Genomic DNA, 20,144 nt, shown 5'->3' on the forward strand with positions numbered 1-20,144 from the left:
AAGTCCCTATTAATAATAATAATAATAATGATAACATATATTAAAGTCCTTTGCAGACCAATCCAGACGATCAGAAATGTATGTCATATTTGATGACTAAAAATACTTACGGAAGCCCCAGAAGGACCGGGAGACCCCGGAGTTCCAGATTCGCCTCTTGAACCTTGGGGACCCTCAGGTCCACGTGCACCAGTTGGGCCAGCCTCACCCTAAATGGAAAATACAAAATACATTTCAAATAAATAATGCAATAGACCTGAACACTATATAATGCATACAGTTATAATAAAAACAAAAGATGCATGGACAGACGTAGGTATTCATGGTGTATTTCATTGCATGGGAGTCTCATAATATAAATCCTATACATGCCTATTTTTTTCAGAATGCAAGCTGTTGTTCAACCTTACAAACATAATCAGTCAAATGATTGAAATTGACATCTAACTACACATATGACAGCTGTTAACATAAACAACAGTATTGTAAATAATGTTGCAGCATGAAGGGTAGGAAACTAGATGAAACATCCTTTTCAAGCCGAAGTGGTTGAAATACTATATTCACATAAAGGATCATCAAAGAAAGAACCTGACCATTTATCCTTGTTATGAAAGGGAGTATTAATCAAGGATGTGTGGGTTTGATACCAACATGAGGCGTTGATCTGTTTAACCATAGTCATATTTAAAAAATCTGAACAACTTTATAAAAGGAGGTGCATTGCTGATACAATTGAAATACTTTATCTTTATTGATCGATCATTGCTTTTGGATAGCTCAGTACATGGAGCAGAAAGTGAGGAAAAAATTTAACCATTTAAGATATTTTCACCAGGTTATCACTAATAAATCAAATATTTTGGATCTTACTTTTGATTAAAAGGCCTAACCTTTATTTACAAATGTTGATAAAGGGTTTTTGGTTTCAAAAAGAAATACAACTAACTAAAACCCTCAGAAAACTAGGTTTATTTGTCTCAACTGGAAAATGTTAAATGATCTTAAAGACAGATGTCCGAACTTCTTTTCATTGATAACATAAAAAATGACCGTGTGCTACGGAGTTCATCAAATTTCATTATTTATGATAATTAAATCCTGGAGTAAGAGATTTGAAGATTTTGCAGAATTACACCTACAATTCTCTTTTAATGTGACTTTTTTAAGATTGACTTTAAGGTCCATATGTAATTGTTTCTTGTTAATATCATCCAATCTCAAATGCGAGCTCTTTAATTTCTGTAGAAGGAGTTACCCAATCCTGGATGCATGGTTTGGCATGATTTGGGACAGAGTTAAGGTTTCCTATTGATATCTTTTAAAAATAAAGACTCTATTTAGATGATTAGTGTGACATGAGTTAACTTTATAATAGCTTTTTTCTATCTCCCCCAACTCAATGTAGTTTGACATAGTAGATCCACATTAGTCTCTGATCACTTAGTTGTGCAATAATGTATTCTTTTGTAAAGTGAATCACTTCAGTGTATTGTTTGTCACAATTGTGGATTCATCTCAAATACTCTTGCCATCTCTACTTGAGAATGTCTTTATAGAAGCCTCAAAGACATATTAGACAGTTTTTGTAGATAATGAAATCATCACTGGGATAGATTCTTGAATTTTGCTGGTCCTGCAATGATCTAAACCATGGATGTCAAACAGGTATCAATATATTTAGATAGTATTTCAATGAGGGAGCAAATAAATTATATTAAGGGACAACGTTGTGAAAAAGATCTTCCTTTTTAAATTAGGCAAAAAAAGATAACAGGAATCCTGAGAGTGTTGGAGTCCAAATAGTAAGACTTCTAATTGTCAGATGTACCATTAGACATCCATGTTTATAGGTTTAGGAGGTAATTGACATGATCCATGTCTACACCTAACTATAGTACAGCTTCAGAATTGTAGCCTGGAAAACAAAAGTTACAGTAGCTTACCCTTCTTAATCCACTTTGTAGATAAAAACTGATAAATCATTTTTTAAACTGATCAGATAACATCTTTCTTTATTAGTCAAGTTACAATTGGGTTTGTTTTTCTGAATTCTGTCCAAATGGCACCTCACCAGATCATGAAAAAGATCAACTATATTATCATTAGACAAATGTGACTAAATTTAGATTTTGTTTTTAGGCCACTATCAAAAAATATTGAATCCTCCTGAATGTCAAATATCTTGTACTCCAATCAAACAACATCTCTCTGAACTATGAATCGTTTAAACACTTTAGATCATTACTAGAACTAGATGATATGTAAGGAGTCAATTCAACAGGCAGAGGTTTCATAGGAACACTATCAAAGATTAGTTCAGCTTTACCTTTCTAGTAAATCTTAACTTTCTTTAAGTCTAAACAAATATATTCTAGTTTTTACTAAGTGATAATGTGTAGTCTTTGCAAAGGATAAACATTTATGAAGAACTCATCCTGGACACCAACCTCACCTAAAGGAACACATTGCTATGAGAACAAAAACTGTCTGGTACTATCTCTTTCTAGTAAAGAAAGTGAAACTGTTCATCCAAGAAAAGAAGTAAGAACTGGATTTCAGGGCTTTGAAGTCTTACATCTGGATGGTGGCAAACCACTCCTCCGTGGCCTCTAGAATCCGAACTGGCTGTCCTTAGTGGCATCCTATATGCCAGACTTCATCACCCCCATCCTGGTGGAAATCTATTAGCTCTCCTTTCTGGCCTGTACCATCTTCAAAACCAGCTGCATCCTTTGCAAAAGGCTTCACAACCAGCACCCTTGCACATCTGGCTAACAAGCTGATCTCCCTGGTGGCTCCCAGACATCCCCAATCAGGACACCATCAGACCGGCCCAGCCAGGACACCATCACTTGAGGCAATGAGGTGTAAAAACATAAAACAAGGTCATTGACCTTCTCCATCTATACAAAAGGATGTTAAACAGCAACCATGTTCACGCTAGGGCCATCTTAAACCTTCTTCAATTTAGGAAAGAGCTGAATATACCACTTGAAAAGAACATTGCTTCACTATGCAGAAACAGTCAAAATATTCTCCCAGAACCCAGCTACCTTTCCAATCACTATTAACTGTACATGTGCCTTTGACCCTGTACAGTGCTCTGCTGCCTTGTGGTTAGGTTCGTTCGACACAAAAAAATGCACACAGAGATTTGATATAACATTTGGAATGTACATAATGCATGTTTTTTTAATGTTTTTACAATTCCTATGCATTGCAATATGCACATTTTGCATTGTCTTTAAACAATATATTACAAATGATGTATAAGATAATTTCGCTAGATGCTATCACCTCTCCCAATGGTATCTTCAATTCATTTAGGCATATCTTCTCTGTTCCATCATATAATGTGTCAAGCATATAATATTGCTTAGTTTGAGAAAACGCAATCTTTTATAATGGACACAAAGAGCCTTTATCAACATGGGCACCTCCCTGTAGGCATAAATTTGCCTTTTTCTAGCCACAAAACATTACTGTGTGAGTCAGGATACTACAAAGACCTTCAAGCACATTTAGTAGCCTGTATGTGAGACAATATAAGATGTTCTGTTGTTTGTAGTACTCCTCTCTCCCTCACTAAATGTGGATGGAGTTTTACCTTAATGTTGAGAAGGAAAAGACAAAACAAAATGGTGCTTTTTGCCCATCTGTTAGTTGGGCAACTACTTGCTACAAAGCAGGAATACTAAGAAATGGATGCTTCTCCCAGATGTGTGCTAAATATGAAAGATGTGCAATAGCAACTCAATTTTCCTTTAATCGTAGTAAGTCTAAATCAAAATAATGGCATCATTGAGATCTGTCATGCTCTGCTTTGGACTGCCAATGAATGCACTTCTCTTTTCAAAACATGTAAGCCTAGGCTTCATTTTTCTCAATCCCCATTTATAATATAAAACATTGCAAATTAACAACCTGGTTAGACAAGCACCAGAATGTTATCTCTTGAACATAATTCACACAGATGTTGAATTCATTCCATTTCTCAGGCTTTCACGCCACCGGAAATCTATTTCAAATATTCGTTCAACTACATTCACACTCTTGTTCTAAAAGTTTTGTCTTTTTCTTATGGGATAGGAAAGTACTGCTGATCAGATGACATTCTTTCAGAATTGTGTGGAAAAGTTCTTACTCTTTTGGCATAAAAACCCAAGAAATGAGGATTATTAACCAATGTTGCAGCTATTTCTATAAAAAGACATAATCCAGTGAACTATAACAATAAAAGACAGAATTTACAATTCATTATAGCTTTACAGTGAAAATGTATTCAATAATGGTAATCACAGGGTGGATACAAATGTACCAGTACCTAAGGAGATAATGATGCTTTTAAGTTACTGTCAAAGTTAGTACCTAGCAATGTACCTCTCTCTTTATATACTGTTGCAAAGGTTTTTAACAAATCATGCAATAAAGTAAAATGTATTTAGTGCCAGGGTGGATACAAATGTCTTTTATAATTTGGAATGAGAGAAGAATCTGTATGCTATGGAAATCCTCAACCACTCTGTCAAACTTTTAGTGTTTGAATTACCAGAGTTCCTTAAGAGTCAGATAAACTTGAATTGATATTCAGGCCTTGCTTACAAAGAACAAATGCCCATTTGTAATTGCTTTTACTTCTGTACTAAAGTCTTGGTAGTCATTCTGCTCTTCAGACGAGGCACTGGGAAACCCCAGGCAGTCCCATGGCTTCATTCAAGAAGTATTACTTCCAGTCTATTAGGCACGTCCTTCTCACCCCTTCTTGAAGCTTTACTGGTAGGAAACTGAAGCTCGCTCATTGTGCTAGAACATCTGAACGGAGTGAATAAATACTAGGGAGGTATAGCATATGTTTGTTTAAATCCAGCTACCACAAACAAGAGCAGGTACACAAAACTCTCACTCTTTACTAAATGTAAATACTTGTCTTCATTTCTGATAATTGTAACAGAGAATTGTACTTTGTAACATAAGTTAACAGTACAAATGCTCGACCAGACACTGCGGGCAGATTTACAAAGAATTGATGCATCTGCTAGATGTGCCAGTTTCGTTGCGCCAGTGCCAAAGTTCTTGCACTACCATGGATGTGCTGTATTTACAATAAAGTGTTCCATGGTGCAAGGATTAACAGATGCGTCAGATATACTGACGGATCTGTTGGCACAAAAGAGACGCATCGCTGGAGTTGCTCATGAAAGTGGCGAAACTCCAGCAATGTGCCACAGCAATAGGTGAGTCCCATACAAAAAGCCCTGCGTCATTCCTTACGCCTGGTCTGAGCAGGTTTAGGGATTTTGATGCAGTGAAGGTGTGGAGTGACGTGGTGAAATGTTCTAAATTTCACTGCATCAGTTCTACTTGGCTTCTTGTGTGGGAACGCCTAGCCTGCATACATTATACATGGCGCAGGCATAATGTGAAGCAGGGCTTTACAACATGACGCATCTCTCTAGATGTGCCACATTGAAAATTGGCCGCATTGTTTGTGCAGCAGTTGCGTCAAAAAAAGTGACACAATGGCTGCGCAAGGGGCTTATAAATCTGCCCCTGCATGCTTTAATATTTATTTATCTACACTCTAGATAGGTAGAAGCTGTCAAAAATTAGCAAATTTTCCTGCTGGGGAAGAATGTTATAGATACCAAAGTCATTGCAAAATTGTTGCTTTTGATATGGTTATGTGTTGTTCTGACAGAGTGATAGCATTTTCTCATTCTGCACTACTGATATTTCTAAGCAATGCAGTTAGCCAGCATCATTAACACTAATTATAATATTTCTCAATTGTCCTTCCTCCGAAGAATAGAAAGCTGAGTTGGACTTTGCTGGCATTCAATTGCATGACATGCATATGTCCATGGTGGGCATTAGGGGACTGGCCTACGTTGCTGGTGTAAATTCTGACAAAGTGACGTATTTTTTTCATATTGATAGAATTTACTGGCACAATGAACATATTGTCTGGCACAGCAAAGTCAACAAACAGGTATTGCTTGTTCTTGATGTACAGTATAAAAATGTACTTAAATTACAAGTGCATTTATTGGAAAATATGCTCTCTGTTTTGATCTATGGTGCAGTTGAGTTCCCGTCGCACAGAATTTACACATTTAGGTTAGTGTTTGAACACTGAATCCTTCAGGTGAATGAACATGGGTGAATTAGTTACCTAATTCAGAATGTAAATACATAATGTGTCCATTGCGTACATATCACTCCTCAAAGGTTTCAGGGCGCTGTTGCAGAGATTAAGTGAGCCATTGCCGAGAGTCACATGATGGTGAGCTGAGCTTGCACCTGCGCTGGGGAGCGAACCGCGGGCCCTGTGCCTGGACTCAGTCGCCCTGGCCGCTGCAACAATTTTTGTATGTCAAAAATAGGTGGGTGTCTGAATCGCATGGAAATAATTGTAGTATTTGATCAATAGTAGTACTGGATGATACTTGAGAGCCCTATTTTGTGTGCTTGTGCATGACATCAGGTCCAGGGGTGGAACCTGAGGTCATGAGAGTTCTGGGTGATATGTGGACTTGAAGGAGAACGGAACGAGTAAGTAGGGGAGCAAAACACTGGGGAAAACTGTTGTGTACCTTTCAAGCATTTACTTATGGAACTAGGTAGATATGTTCAATTAAGAGGTGTGGACTCTAACATGCGACTCTCTGGCTGCCAATTACCTCAATATTCCTACGAGTGGGTGCATGAGTCCCGTGTGTCATGGGAGGGGGTATAGTTTAGCAATAGCCATGGGAAAGTAATGGTATGGTTTGGCACAATTATACATTTTCTCAAATAACAAGGCATATTCTGATCAAATTGTGGCATGTTTTTCTCAATAGTGCAATTAACTGCCATAAAGATGATAATTTCTGTCTCCACAGTGGATTGTTATCTACTGTTATAGAATATTCTGGCACTTTGATGGTCATTTCTGGCACAGATATGGGATTTTTTGGCAGACTGGCGAGATCATCTGCCACAGTGATTGATTTTCCTGGCACAGTGACGTGGTGCTCTTTCGGTGTGATAAGAGATTTGTGCCAGAGCAACGGGCTGTTTTGGAAAACTAAAGATGACAACGTAAGGGGTGTTTCTGAGTGAATAGTTATTTTCTATCACATTATTGTCATTTTGAGGTACAGTGATGGGATGCATTTTTCTGAAACTAGTTAGGAAATGTATGGTAGTATGATAGTACATTTTTTCACAGAGGGTTTTTTTCTGCCATCGTGAGATTTCTTTCATAGTGACTCGATTTTCTAGTCAGCAAGAAACAGTTGATAACAAACTGACAGAACTGTGTGTTCTTTTGTCGTAATTTTGAAAGAATCGCCCTGGAATTCTTTGAGAATTCCATGACATTTAAACATGTTCTCCAAGCAAATTCCTATGGAAGCACATTTCGAACTATTCTCCCCGTGGTTAATGAATCAGTTCAGATAACATAAAGTTGTGCTTCTCCTTACTACAGATAGATTAATACAATGGTGTGTGTTCCGGTTGTTTTCATTGGCAGCATTGACAGTTTAATATCATAACGCTCACTACGGTAAAAAAAAGGCTTGAATTCTCACTGATTTATAGGACTTTTAAAAATAGGTATTCTGATAAAGCCTCAGACCACGCAACTGATAGACATAGGTAATCTTCTTTTCCTTTGAGAATGTTTATAGATGTATTTTCGTTTGAAGAAATTCTGTATTTATGTTATGCCTGACAATCTTTCTACTGAGAATTTTAAGTAAGGCCAAAATGAATAGAGCTGTGCACGCACCAGGGTAAAGGCTTTTCAAAACAAGTCTCCGCAAGTGCCTCTGCCACAAAAATGTGCCTTTCTTTTAACTGCAGTTAAGATTTCAAAGTATTCCTTTCATCTGCTTTCAGACCTCCCTGCTGAAAATGTGTAATTATTTGTGTTCGGACAAGGTCAGAGTTCTGCATTTTTCTGTCTCTTCTCAATAGCCCTTGTATTTTCTATTCCTAGTCAGATTCCAGCTCTTTCGGGTAACCATGGCGATCCGTGAAACTAGACCTCGTGGAGGAAATTAACCTGGGGCCAAAAACAACATGACTTCCATTCATCCTTGTGCCGTACTGCTGGAAACCTGAGTAGCAGATCTGTAGAGACCCCAGCTTCACAGAATGATCTCTTTGAACTTCCAGACCCCCCTTCCGCACCAGCCTCTTGCAACCCTCATCTGCGTGCAAGCAACTTATTCTCCTTAAACTTTGATGAGAACCTAATTCTCTCATTAAACATTCAGTGGCGTTTCGTAGTCAGAAAATAGAGAGCACCTATGCTACCTAAACATTTAGCACACCATTCATGGGTACCTTGGGCCTCATTTATGAGGCAGTGCGTCACTTTTACGCCGCCGGTGCGTCACTTTTTGTGATGCACCAGCAGCGTAAAAAATGTGCCTTGTTGCACCATATTTACAAAGTGACGCATCTAGGTAGATGTGTCACTTTGTAAACCCCTGCACTACATTATACCTTCGCCAGGTATAATGTATGCAGAGGGGGCGATCTGTCGCAAGAAAGGGTCCTAGAAGTGACGCAGTGAAATCTATAAGATTTCACTGCGCCACTTCTAGGACACAAATGCATCAATTTCTTACGCCTGTCTCACACCAGGTGTAAGACTGATGCAAGCCCTTTCACATGGGGCTTGCCCCATGTGAAAGGACACATTGCTGGAGTTGCGTCACTTTTGTGACACACTCCAGCAATGCATCACTTTTGCGCCATACAGAAACGTCAGAAATACTGACGTATCTGTAAATCCTTGCGCCATGATGCGTCATACTGTAAATATGACGCATCATTGGTGTCACAAGAGGGCGCAGTGAAAAGTGACGCATCGCTGTTTTCACGCAGCGATGCGTCACTTTTCATAAATGAGGCCCCTTGTATTCAACACATATTGAGAGCACCTCATATTTATCAAATAAAGAAGGACACAAATACTCAAAATGTGGTGCAGAGGGGCTTTGCTCATGATACATATCGAGAGAACCTAGGGCCTTATTTATGAAGGCCTTGCGCCACTGGTGCGTCACTTTTAAAATGGGAAAAAGTGACGTACCAGTGGCGCAAGGCCTTCATAAATGAGGCCCCTAATACTTACTAACTTAGGAAGGCAACCAAAACCCAATCATCATTCACAACATATTGAGAGCATCTCACACTCATTACACAACAAAGAGTATTTCATATCCAATAAACATTGATGGGGGCAAGTCCTCAAACATTTAGGGCACCTGGATTCTATAAACATAGAACATGCCTTGTACTCAATAAAGATGGCATCAAGTACATATTGGACATAGAGAGCTAATGGGCACATATCGGATTTTCTGATGACTTCCACTTGTATTACATTGAAAGGAACCTAGTAATCATGAAAAATTACTAAAATATACTTTTCAGGTAGATATTGAGGACAGTTGCTGCAGAGTGAAAGCGCAGAATACTCAAAGACCTTGATTTCACCTGAAGCTTCAGGACAGTCCTTACACCTTTACTCTGAGAGCACCTAGTAAATAATAGAAACTGGTGGCTTTTTTGTCCTCTACAGACATCCACCTCACCTCATACACATTAAGCACTGAGTGATGTCTAATATGCTTTACAAATCAGGCCATCTAGTTGTCAATAGACGTGTATTTAATTAAAAGTAATGGGGGCTTGCATGCAATGGGCACTGAGAGGCATTTCGTACTCAATGCCATTATCCATCAAGGAGATCCTATGACACATTTAACAGTGAGGACATCTAATAGACAATACATAATAAGGGAGGACCTAGTACTTAATAAATTGTGATGGTCACATCCAACAGCTAAATGTGTTTTTTCTTTTTACTTTTTAAGTGAAATGTATATTCGGGAAAACAGTTAACTTTAGTAGGAATAAATAGTGCATTATTTCATTCAACTGTAGATTAAACAAATTGTGTGTCTATGAAATGGTTTAATAGACTGAAGCAGCTTAACACATTTATGTGAACATCTAAATTGTAATCATGTTCCTATTTCGATCCAATATCTCCCCCAGTATTAACAATGTAAAAAAGGCACTTTCAAAAACAAAAATCTGGGATCAAACATTGCATTGTGAGCCCTATTCTATGAATTATTTTTCAATAAATGCATCGTAGATTTTAACGTATTTCCTGCATTCCTGGCCTTTGTTGCATAAGTAGCACAAGTAGTAGCTTTCCCTGCATTCTCATCCCCCTTCTTAATCTTGAGAAAGGTGCCTTGAGTTCACTATTGGCAGACCCAATTTTGCACTTGAACATGTACCTTCTCATTTTTTCTACTCCAATTGAAAACTGTGTTCCAGGTAGTAGCAACCTTTTCTACCCTTTCAACAGTCCCATTCAGGGCCGGACTGGCCGTAGTGGGCACCGGGCAATCCCCCAGTGAACTGGACACTCAAAAAGGTGAATGAGAAAATGATAATGTGTATGTGTTTAGATTAAGGTAGAGGGGGCTTTCAGGCCATTCGTGCAAGATACTAGTGTGTGTCTTAGACGCCAAGGGAGGCAGGACAGCCCTCGTAGTAACTGACTACTTGTGTAATGTTTTTTTAGCTGCTAAGAAGACTTTCATAAAGTTTCAGTCAATTATTCATCCATAACTGGGTCCGTAATCCAACTATATTTGTGGGCACATTGATCCACAGTATGCATGCTAAGCTGCATGTGTTGGTCATAGAACAGAGTTAGAAGATAAATCAACTAGGCGAGACTCAGTTCAGCTCACCTCGTATGAAACATGAGTATTCTGTTATGCATTCATGGGTAGGCAAAGCTGTTTCTTGGTGTGGATAACATGTTCGCTGATGGCTACCTCACTAATACTCATTGTATCAATGTCAGAAGGATGAAATGCCCCATGGAGGCACTCTTATGCAAACCTTTGGCCACAGGGTTAACCTTGTGCCCCTCCAACGGATAGAAAAGATAATTAAGACCTAAAGAGGATATGTTTGTGTGCTCTTGCTTAGGGTAAGGCAACTCAAGCATGCCAATAAGAGGACTGAGGGCTGTTTGGATGGCGATAATTATAAATAATTATTTTAGCACCATATTCTCCATCCTGTCAACAGACTTCCCTTATGCTTCCAAATTCTCTTAATGGCTGTCCACCAAAGGCCAGACTACCACAGTACTGCGAAGGTCAATTACATGAAACCATCAACCGCAAGTTCCTTTTTACCTCCCTGATAATACAAACCACCACACAAACGTGTAGCTCCTCACTGCACACATATGTGGCTTCCTAGAAGTTTGCAGCGGGTACCTACATGTCCTAAATGAGACCAGTTAGTTATCCATCAGTCTGTTAACCACAAATGCAAACTCTACTAAGAGAAAAGCGAGCTGTAAGAAACCTTCATGCTAGCCTCTGTAGAAAGAGCTTTTACAACAATAAGGCACTTGTACGAAACACTGCTGAGTTTATATTTTCTCCCAGCCTCCATACTTAAAGGCTTGTTTCTCTTCGAGAAGGGTAGGCTAAAATACTTTATTTGTTCACGTGTTCTCAGCAGCTGAGTTTAGATGAAAGGAGATGAATGGGAAAGGAAGCCTCAAAACCATTTTTGTAGTTGTGTTTTTTTTACAAAGTTACGAGCCTGGAGTGCTTGACTGAATTACCAGCATCATTTCTCATGCCAGCAGCGGGTTAGGAGCGGCAGCAGCGCACTTTGCACATACCTTAGAGCCTGGAGCACCGGGGAAACCAGGGGCACCAGCAGGGCCGACGGGTCCCTGGACAAGGAGAAACAGAGTCGAGTTAGAGACAGGTCGTCATAATAGAAAGGCTTCAAGAGGCAGCCAGTCGAAGCGAGCGCTAATGCATTCTTCACGCTCACTACACCCGTCTTAAACAGGGAGGGAATCCACAGGCTCCTGTTTATATCACATAGCCCTCACTTGGTTTTCAGATTACAGAAACGGCAAATTTAAATTCGTTATTACTGACTGAACTGGACTTTGTTTGTGGTTGCTTTATATTTGCGTATTGTTAGTTGATTCTTGTAGTTTGTGTAGTTTACAATATACCAAATAGAACTTAATATGCATCCATCAAAATATAAATATATCTTTCTTTCGACAGACACGATCTGAAAAGTCAACCATGGATTATACTTACAGGTGGGCCAGCAGGACCAGGAAGACCATCATTGCCACGAGCTCCCTGTAGAAACAGAAGACGTTTTCAGCGACTTTAGAAATACTGTCAATGCATTGTGTCAGGGACTAAAAACAGAAGTTCGTGCATAAACATCTTATAACTGTTAATACAAGTGGTCGGAGTGTTTGGAATTTGTGAATTCGATTAATGTTTTCTTGCCTTAAGGAGCCAAGCGAAGGGGGATGCTCTGCATGCATAAGATTTAACCGAATATGTGTATCTGGAAGGTTTCACAAGGGTTCATATTCTCAAAACACTCTTTCATCAATCTTTTATTTTTAAGAGAGCAAGATCTAGGCTCAGATAACGTCTGAAATATAGCGTGCTAAGCCTCTATAAACACTTGCCTTTCACACAGTAGCATTAATGGCTTAGACTGTGTTTGCAGAATGAGGGCAATTTTATGGTACAGTAACTAGGTTAACACAGGACGGCCAGAAGCCATAGCGAGCAGTCCAGGAATGTTGGCTGCAAGCCCAGACACAAAGCATTAGGCATTTTGCTATGCAAAGCACTGCCGAGAATGTTACTGTGTGTAGGGGGCGGGTCCAAGGGAGATCCTTTTACAATAACATTCTTAGCCTGCACCACGCAATTGACAAATCCCTAACCACGAGCTTCTAAGGTGAGTCGTGCTTCTGCATTGATGACTTCAAGAGTACATACATTTCTTGGAGGTTTAGTAGCAAAAAAAGAGAAAAATTATAAAGACATTAGGCAAATAAATGAATAATGTTTGGAAATTCCAAGAGTCTGTCTTAGTAGGAAAATATAAGCACTCAATAGCAAACAAGACAAATTAGGTACCCAAATGGTGTAATAAACAATTCATACTACTGACAGTGAACTGATCGATGCAAGCACCCAAATGTTAACCCCTTCGATGCTCATGACGGAACGGTTCCGTCATGAGCATCGGTCGAGCTGTGCTCATGACGGAACCGTTCCGTCATGACCACACCCATTTTCATTAGGGCCCAGCGCCGGCGGTAAATCTGCACCGCACAGATGAGGTTAAATGGCTCTTTCATCACGAAAGCTAAGTCAGATTTGTGAAGCCAAGCAAGGACACTTTGCATGGCATTGAATGACTTCATAAATCTGGAGCAAGGCAGCGCAGCGTAAATCGCTGCGCTGCCTTACTCTGCCCTGGGAAGGTGTTCCATAAGCATTGCATGGTTCATTCTCATGCAACTCCCGTTGTTTTTGACGCATTCCCCGATTTACCAGAACTGCTTAACCTGGGAATGTGTCAATAAGATATGCATTCCCAGGAGAGGTGTAATAAAGAGAAATATCTTTATTTCTCATTGTTATTGCTTCTTTCTATGTGTGCTACACTCAGGTAATTTGCTGTGCTGCACTGCATGACTTTTGTTTATAAATAGGCCCCTTAGGCTCTTTCTTTATGGTCATTTTTCTGCGCTGCCCTACACCAAAGTGAAAGGGAAGGAATGCACTGTATTTATGCAATATGGTGCATTCCTGTCATTTCTCCCTGCGCTGGCACGGTTTCGGCATTCTAACACCACCCTTGCACCATTAAAGGGCACCTTCCTGCACAGAAACAATCTTAACCACATCAGCGCGGCGCAGATTCCTGCGCTGTGCTGAACGTTCTAATGAGCCAACGGGCTCGTGACGGAACATTTCCTTCATGAGCACAGGCCAACTGACGCTCATGATGGAACCGTTCCGTCATGAGCATCGAAGGGGTTGAGAGGTATTTTCCTCTTTCTATGTGTGCTGCAGCACACATAAAAATGTTGTGGAACTATGAAAGCAACAGAATCAACACCGAAATGCTTCCCCCTGTATGGTCTTTCACACGTAAAAAAACTGAACAGGCCTTCCTGTTAAAGAGTGCATACATGTTAGAAGAGCTTCTCTGGTGGCCAGACTGGGTGTTGAAGCCGTGGCAGGCTCCCCAGTTTACATTGTTGCACAGTGTTTCTGTGTCTATGTACACACATTGAACAGATTTGTGAGTGTACTGGGGAAGATAGTCTGGTTGACAAAGACATACTCACAGCAGCACCAGAGGGCCCAGGGCGACCTCTCTCACCAGGAAGACCACGGGGACCCTGCAAAAGAAAAAGACACCTATTTCAGCTGGATGCTTTAATAAGATTTTCATTTTTAACTTCATAATTAGTATAGATAAAATAAAACACTAAAATAAATATCATTAATATATTTAAAATCCAAGATCAGGCGGTCAGAGTTGAGAATAATAGTTTTGAAAATTATTTTTTTTCCAATCAATGAAAATATAACCATACATTTTCATCTACCTTCTATTACAAACAAAATACATTTTATTTGTTCTTCAATAATATTTCAGCAAGTCCATTACTCACCATTGGACCAGGAGCACCATTCTCACCAGGAGCACCGCCTTCACCCTGCGAACAAAAATACAAAACTAGGTTGGAGCTCTGAATTGTTAGAAAAAGGGCTGAACAACTGATCGTTCATATCTGCAGGCCACAGCAACACTGAGTCGCTGGCACAATGGTATAATCATAGCATGTCAGTATTATGTTAATTAATATAATAATAGCTAATAGGTGTCCATCGTCCCTAGTGCTCCTGTAGCTACAAAGGACGAATAATGGTGCAACAAGTGGAAATTGCAAAACAAATAGGAACGAGCATAATATAGGAATACCGGGATAATGGTATGCTGGGAAAGAAAGTCCCCTGCATGGCTCCCGTGAGCACACTACCCGTCATACTTTCTGTGCAGCTTCTGTATTTTTTGCTTTCACTCCAATATACCCCTGACTACCATGTGAAATCACTGAGGACCTCTTAGTCAAAATGTAATGAGACATTAAAGTGGTGCTCTGCAGTGGAGGGGCTCTAAAAAGGTTTGCCCATTTTAAGAGGATGACTGTCTCTTCTAGCAGGGGTTTGAGGAATTGGGCATGGCAGTGAAATCAGTAATAAATGGGCAGACCTATTTATCTGGCTCCTTCAATGAGAGATGCCTAGTGCCCTCCCACTCTGCCCCATTCATTAAAAGGGCTTGCTTAAATGGGATGTTCACCTTCATTTATGGTGGATATTTGTGGGTGCAGTGTGTATGAGTCAGGCATGTTCTGTGCTGAATGTAGGGACTGTGTGTGCATTAGAAAGAATACATGATGGCAATATGGATCATATTGTGTGGGCAGAAATGGTGTAGGGATTTGTGCAAGTATTCTCAGGTCACTGATGATGTGAAAGCCTGCCATTTGTGCATTCCTCCTGCAGATTTGCCTGTATAGATTCTAGTTCCTGTAGATGGGGATGTCAGGGCATTTCCCTTTGAAGCTTGTTGCCCATGCCAAAACATAATATGTACCCTCCACACTTTTTACCGGCTGATCTTCATCCGCAAGAGATGTGGCCTTCTATCTAGGCCCAATTAACATCTTGACCTGTACTGAATGGCACCAGCTCATAAGAGAGTTCTGTTTGAGAGACACTGACATGACCTTATTAGGGGCCATGCAGACTTTGTTTGGAGGCACCGCTGGAATTGGAACAGTGCAAGTGATCCGATATGTCATGTCTGACTATAAGTACTGGACACCTTGACCTGTAAGTCATTCCAGTGACGTTCATCAACTAAAGGTGGAGTTGAACAACAGTGTAGCTAGCAGATCAACTTAAGTTCCCTAGGCAGCTTTTCGATACTGGTTTCCCTGCACTCAAGGTGGGCTAAGATTGGACCCTACTCAAGAAGAGTAGCTATGCTTTCTTGACTCTTGAAAGAATACGCTGTGCTGCCCCTTGTTGGTGTGAGTGCATCCTGCAAGAGAATCAAAGGCAAGATTTAATCAAAGGGACCTGTGGGAATTGTTGTGGGACGGCAACATTTTCAAACCATACGGCCTCCTTGCCCTGCTTCTTGAGGAGACCATTCAGCTCCACCTGTCTGAACAATACTGGGGACCAGGGGAAGAGACATAGCATTCAGGGGCTACTGGTGAGCTTACTTTGTATATGACTCAGGCCATGTTGAAGGGAAACTGCTGTGGCTCTACCTTCCTCCTGAAACATCTAAAACTACTTTGCCTCTAGTCATAGAGGTAGCTAGTAGAGGTGTGCTGGTTCAAAAAACATTGATCATATGTAACGGTTGTATGTCAGAATATCAATGACAAAAACATTGGCTGACATAAATATCATAGCCTCAACATCGTATACAAAAAGACAAAATGCCCCACTGACTGCAGAATTTCTAATATTAACTCTAATGGGGTCAAATGTTTGTAACCAAAATTTAGGACACTTTTATTTTGTAAGCCTAAATTTAGGCCACAATATTCTAGTACCATACCTTTGGAAATCTTTTGAACGGTTGTCAAGACATCAGCATTTTAACCACTTGTCAATTTGGGAAGGTGTGGGGACATCGCTTTGGCCCTGAACAGGTTTGCAACACGTGCATCGGACCCTCTTTAAAAACATTGCAGCTTTGAACAACTTTAGCACGAATTTCAGCAAGTTAAACAATGTTGTTTTATATGTGGCAGTGTCACTGATGGACTTACTAGTAGCTGCATGCCTGCATGCTGTGTAAAGAGCGAAGAGCTAAGAGCGTACACTGCGTTTCACAATTGGAACGTGCTTGTATAGAGTAATGATCTTATTGAAGTAACAGGCTAACACTGTATGAGTTTGTGTTCCTTGCAAAGTCAGTCTGTTTGACGCTGATCTAGAACATCTCAGTAGAATAACATTGGCAGGAGATTCCACTAGAAAAGACTCCATCAAGAATAATTCCAGAACTTAGCAGCTACAACAACATTTAGGGTTATATCACTGGCTTGGGATGAGCAAGACAGTTCATTGTATGTATAGTACTCATTGTATGTATTAGAGTAGTATTCCTTATATGTTACGCACTGTCTGGATATTCAGTTATTAAGTGGTACTGGTGTATTTCACTGCATTTTTCATGTCTAAGCCTCATAATTTTCTTGACTAAGACTTCGACTGCTCTGCCTTATTGCCATAGAAAGTCAAAGCCTAAAAGAGAGCCTGCTAAGTCGAGCTGGGAACCAACAGTGTGGCAGGCCTAGGACACCAGTGGTAAAAATACTCTATCACATCTGGAGCCCTATACCTCTAATTGCCTTGGGGTCATCTGAACCAGATCTCAAACTAAGGGAACAGGTTCAGCCAACTACACACTATACAGCGTATGACCCAGGTGCTCTTGAAAAGTGCAGCATGGGAGATGAACTGCAGTCTTGCCGTACTTGGCGTAATTCAATGAAAGCAAAGGTCCCCTGTTGCCTCGTAAATTATAATTATTTAAGAAATTGTGTAAATAATACCTTTGCACCAGCAGCACCAGCTTCTCCTTTGGCACCATCCAGACCAGGGTAACCCTACCGAGAAATCAAATCAAAATAACCAGGGTTAATGTAAACTTCAAGTTTGTAGACTAAACTATAACAAATATAACGAAATATGTTGTGTTCGCTTGAAACAGTCTAGACTTACTCTGTGTCCTTTAACTCCTGGAAGACCTGGAGTTCCAGGGAAGCCACGAGCACCCTAAACATGTTGGGAACCAAATAAAAATGATTTAGTTTATTGGAAGCACAAGATACCTTAACAATTCCAGTAATTTCTTAACTACAAAAAGTATCACTTTTCCAATATTGCTAGTATCTTGGACGTTTAGGGATATGCTGTTTGATACAATACATCCTTTTACTTGCTGAAGTCTTCTCCCACACCATGCCTGTTTTGCTGAACTGAAATTATGACTGATGTCCATGTCAACCACTGTGGCTACACTGCTCTGTCAAAAGCACAGCTATCTTTGCTTCTGATTTATTTTGTTATGGATATCACTCTGATTAGTACCGAGTGAGAATCAGAGTAGTAACCTACTGTTGATAGCTTCTTTATCCTGTTAGAGCCACTATCTGATCAAATAGTCGTCTAGCCCAAACTCATTTAAAAGCGCAGATCTAAACCTTTACCATATCGCTGAAAAATGTCCAAGGTATGTGTATGAGGTCTTAGTTGGAAAGATGATAGTGGAAGTGTTACTTTCGAACTCCATTTGCACAATTCTAATAAACATTATGAGGCTTATTTCCAATATTTTGACGCACATCAGCACAGCAGGCCTTCCTGCAACCCTGCCGTGCATCAGAATAAAAGGCAAGGACTGTGTCATATCTACAAGGTACATTCCTATCCTCCTCCTTTCCTGTGCCGGAGCACAAACAGCAGCAGTGTGCCAACGCAAACACCCTTGTGTCATTTTTCAAGGGTGCCTGCACTGGTGGAATGATTGTTTTTGTGCAGGAAGGGACATCTTCCTGCAAAAAAACAATCATTAAAGGAATTTTTCTCTTTCTATGCGAGCTGCAAAATGCGTCACGGAGGATTACTTTACATGGCCTTGTAAATATGGGAAAGCCCTTTGGGCTGTCAGTGCATCAATAAAAGTGACACCAAATGGTGGTATGTCGACACCCACCAACAACAACAAAAACAAGCATTTGCAATGCAATAGGTGTTGCACTTACGAGATTTTGAGCTATTGACATTGTAAATGACAATGCCTTTTAATTATGTGTTTAAACAACTTGCAATCATGAAAGGCATTGTCATTTATAATGCCAATAGGTCAAAGTTTCCAAAATGCAAGACCTATTGCATTGCAAATGCTTGATGTTTACAAGCGCCCCATGCTGCGCTTTCACGTCAAAATAGGCCATTCTACTTTCTTTAGATGAACCATGGCTAAATAAAGGTCTGCAGCCTCTATTAAAGTGAAAGCGCACTATGGGGCAATTTTACCCAAAAAAGCATTTGTTTGTCAAGTTAACAAACATTTTTTTTTGTAAAAGCGTCCCTTGAAAGCACGCTTGGTGCGTTGAATGTTGCAGCAAAGAATGTTGTGCCTGCAGTAGGAGAAACTCAATAAAGACAAGGCGGTACTAAGGAGGGACTAACATGCCTATTAACAAATAAGAAACAAGCAATTATGAAGGATAATGACACCAGCCAATGACAAATATGGAGGATTGTGGGCGGGGCTTCAAGTCCATACTCCAATACAGCATGCCTCGCAGAGCAGCACATGCCCTGCCCAGGCTCTCCTTAAAAAATAAAGAGGGACAAGTGCCTCACACGTCTTAGGGCAATGTGGGGGTCAGATTGATTCTGAAGGCTGTAGAGGTGAAAGGAGAGTAAGAAAAGGGCCATTTGTAAGGGCAAGATACATCAGCCAATCCAAATGCACGTCTAAAACCGAAAGCTCCAATGAGAACTCTTGTTTCTGATTCTGAAATGTTAACACTCATATACAGAAGTGATTCTTACCATCAACTAAACCAAAAAAAGCACCAAATATAGGAAAGCACTATAAAATGGCCAAACTGTGCATTCCTTGGTTCACAATTTTTGTTTTTATGGCTAAATTTGCATATGCAATTTACACGTTCAATCACAATTTCACATGCTTTGGGAACCCTCATATTACTACGAATCCCATTTGCCCTAGTAATCTGTAGCAAAGGTGGCAGGACCACATATGGACTATGATTTCTAAAGTTGTAAAGTTGACTGTAGAGATTGGCAAAGTTATTCACGAAATGCTAAATTGATCTTTGCTACGAGTGTTGTGCCAACCTTAAAACTAGAGGTGTGAATGGCACACGTGTTCTATATCCGTGTAAGTAGATGTATTTATGAAGGAATTGTATAAAGCACTGCATGTTGCCTTATATGTGCAGGCAAAAAATGTACTGAAAGATATCTTTAAGCACAAATGTCTTCCAGTAGTGTGCATTCAGTAGAACACTGATTCTATACCTTTTTTTTGTCTCCAACGACATTATATGCATTGTAAGAGTTAGGAATTGCAATTCATAACCTACATTATTAGTTTATGGTCCTATAAACATA

The 20,144-nt window shown here is 39.9% G+C and overlaps 1 protein-coding gene across 2 annotated transcripts in view; it reads right to left on the reverse strand.

Moving 5' to 3' along the window:
* Positions 1-20,144, reverse strand: part of COL2A1 (collagen type II alpha 1 chain) — a 126,335-nt gene that overhangs the window by 74,593 nt on the left and 31,598 nt on the right. For both annotated transcript variants that reach the window (XM_086964270.1, XM_086964260.1), the window contains 7 exons: positions 17,718-17,771; positions 17,549-17,602; positions 14,576-14,620; positions 14,246-14,299; positions 12,174-12,218; positions 11,735-11,788; positions 111-209 (listed from right to left, as the gene is read on the reverse strand). In XM_086964270.1, coding sequence (XP_086820396.1) covers positions 111-209; positions 11,735-11,788; positions 12,174-12,218; positions 14,246-14,299; positions 14,576-14,620; positions 17,549-17,602; positions 17,718-17,771 — 405 coding nt within the window. The remainder of the gene's footprint in view (positions 1-110; positions 210-11,734; positions 11,789-12,173; positions 12,219-14,245; positions 14,300-14,575; positions 14,621-17,548; positions 17,603-17,717; positions 17,772-20,144) is intronic.

Source organism: Lissotriton vulgaris, chromosome 1_1, assembly GCF_964263255.1.
Source record: "Lissotriton vulgaris chromosome 1_1, aLisVul1.2, whole genome shotgun sequence".
Classification (NCBI taxonomy): Eukaryota; Metazoa; Chordata; class Amphibia; order Caudata; family Salamandridae; genus Lissotriton; species Lissotriton vulgaris.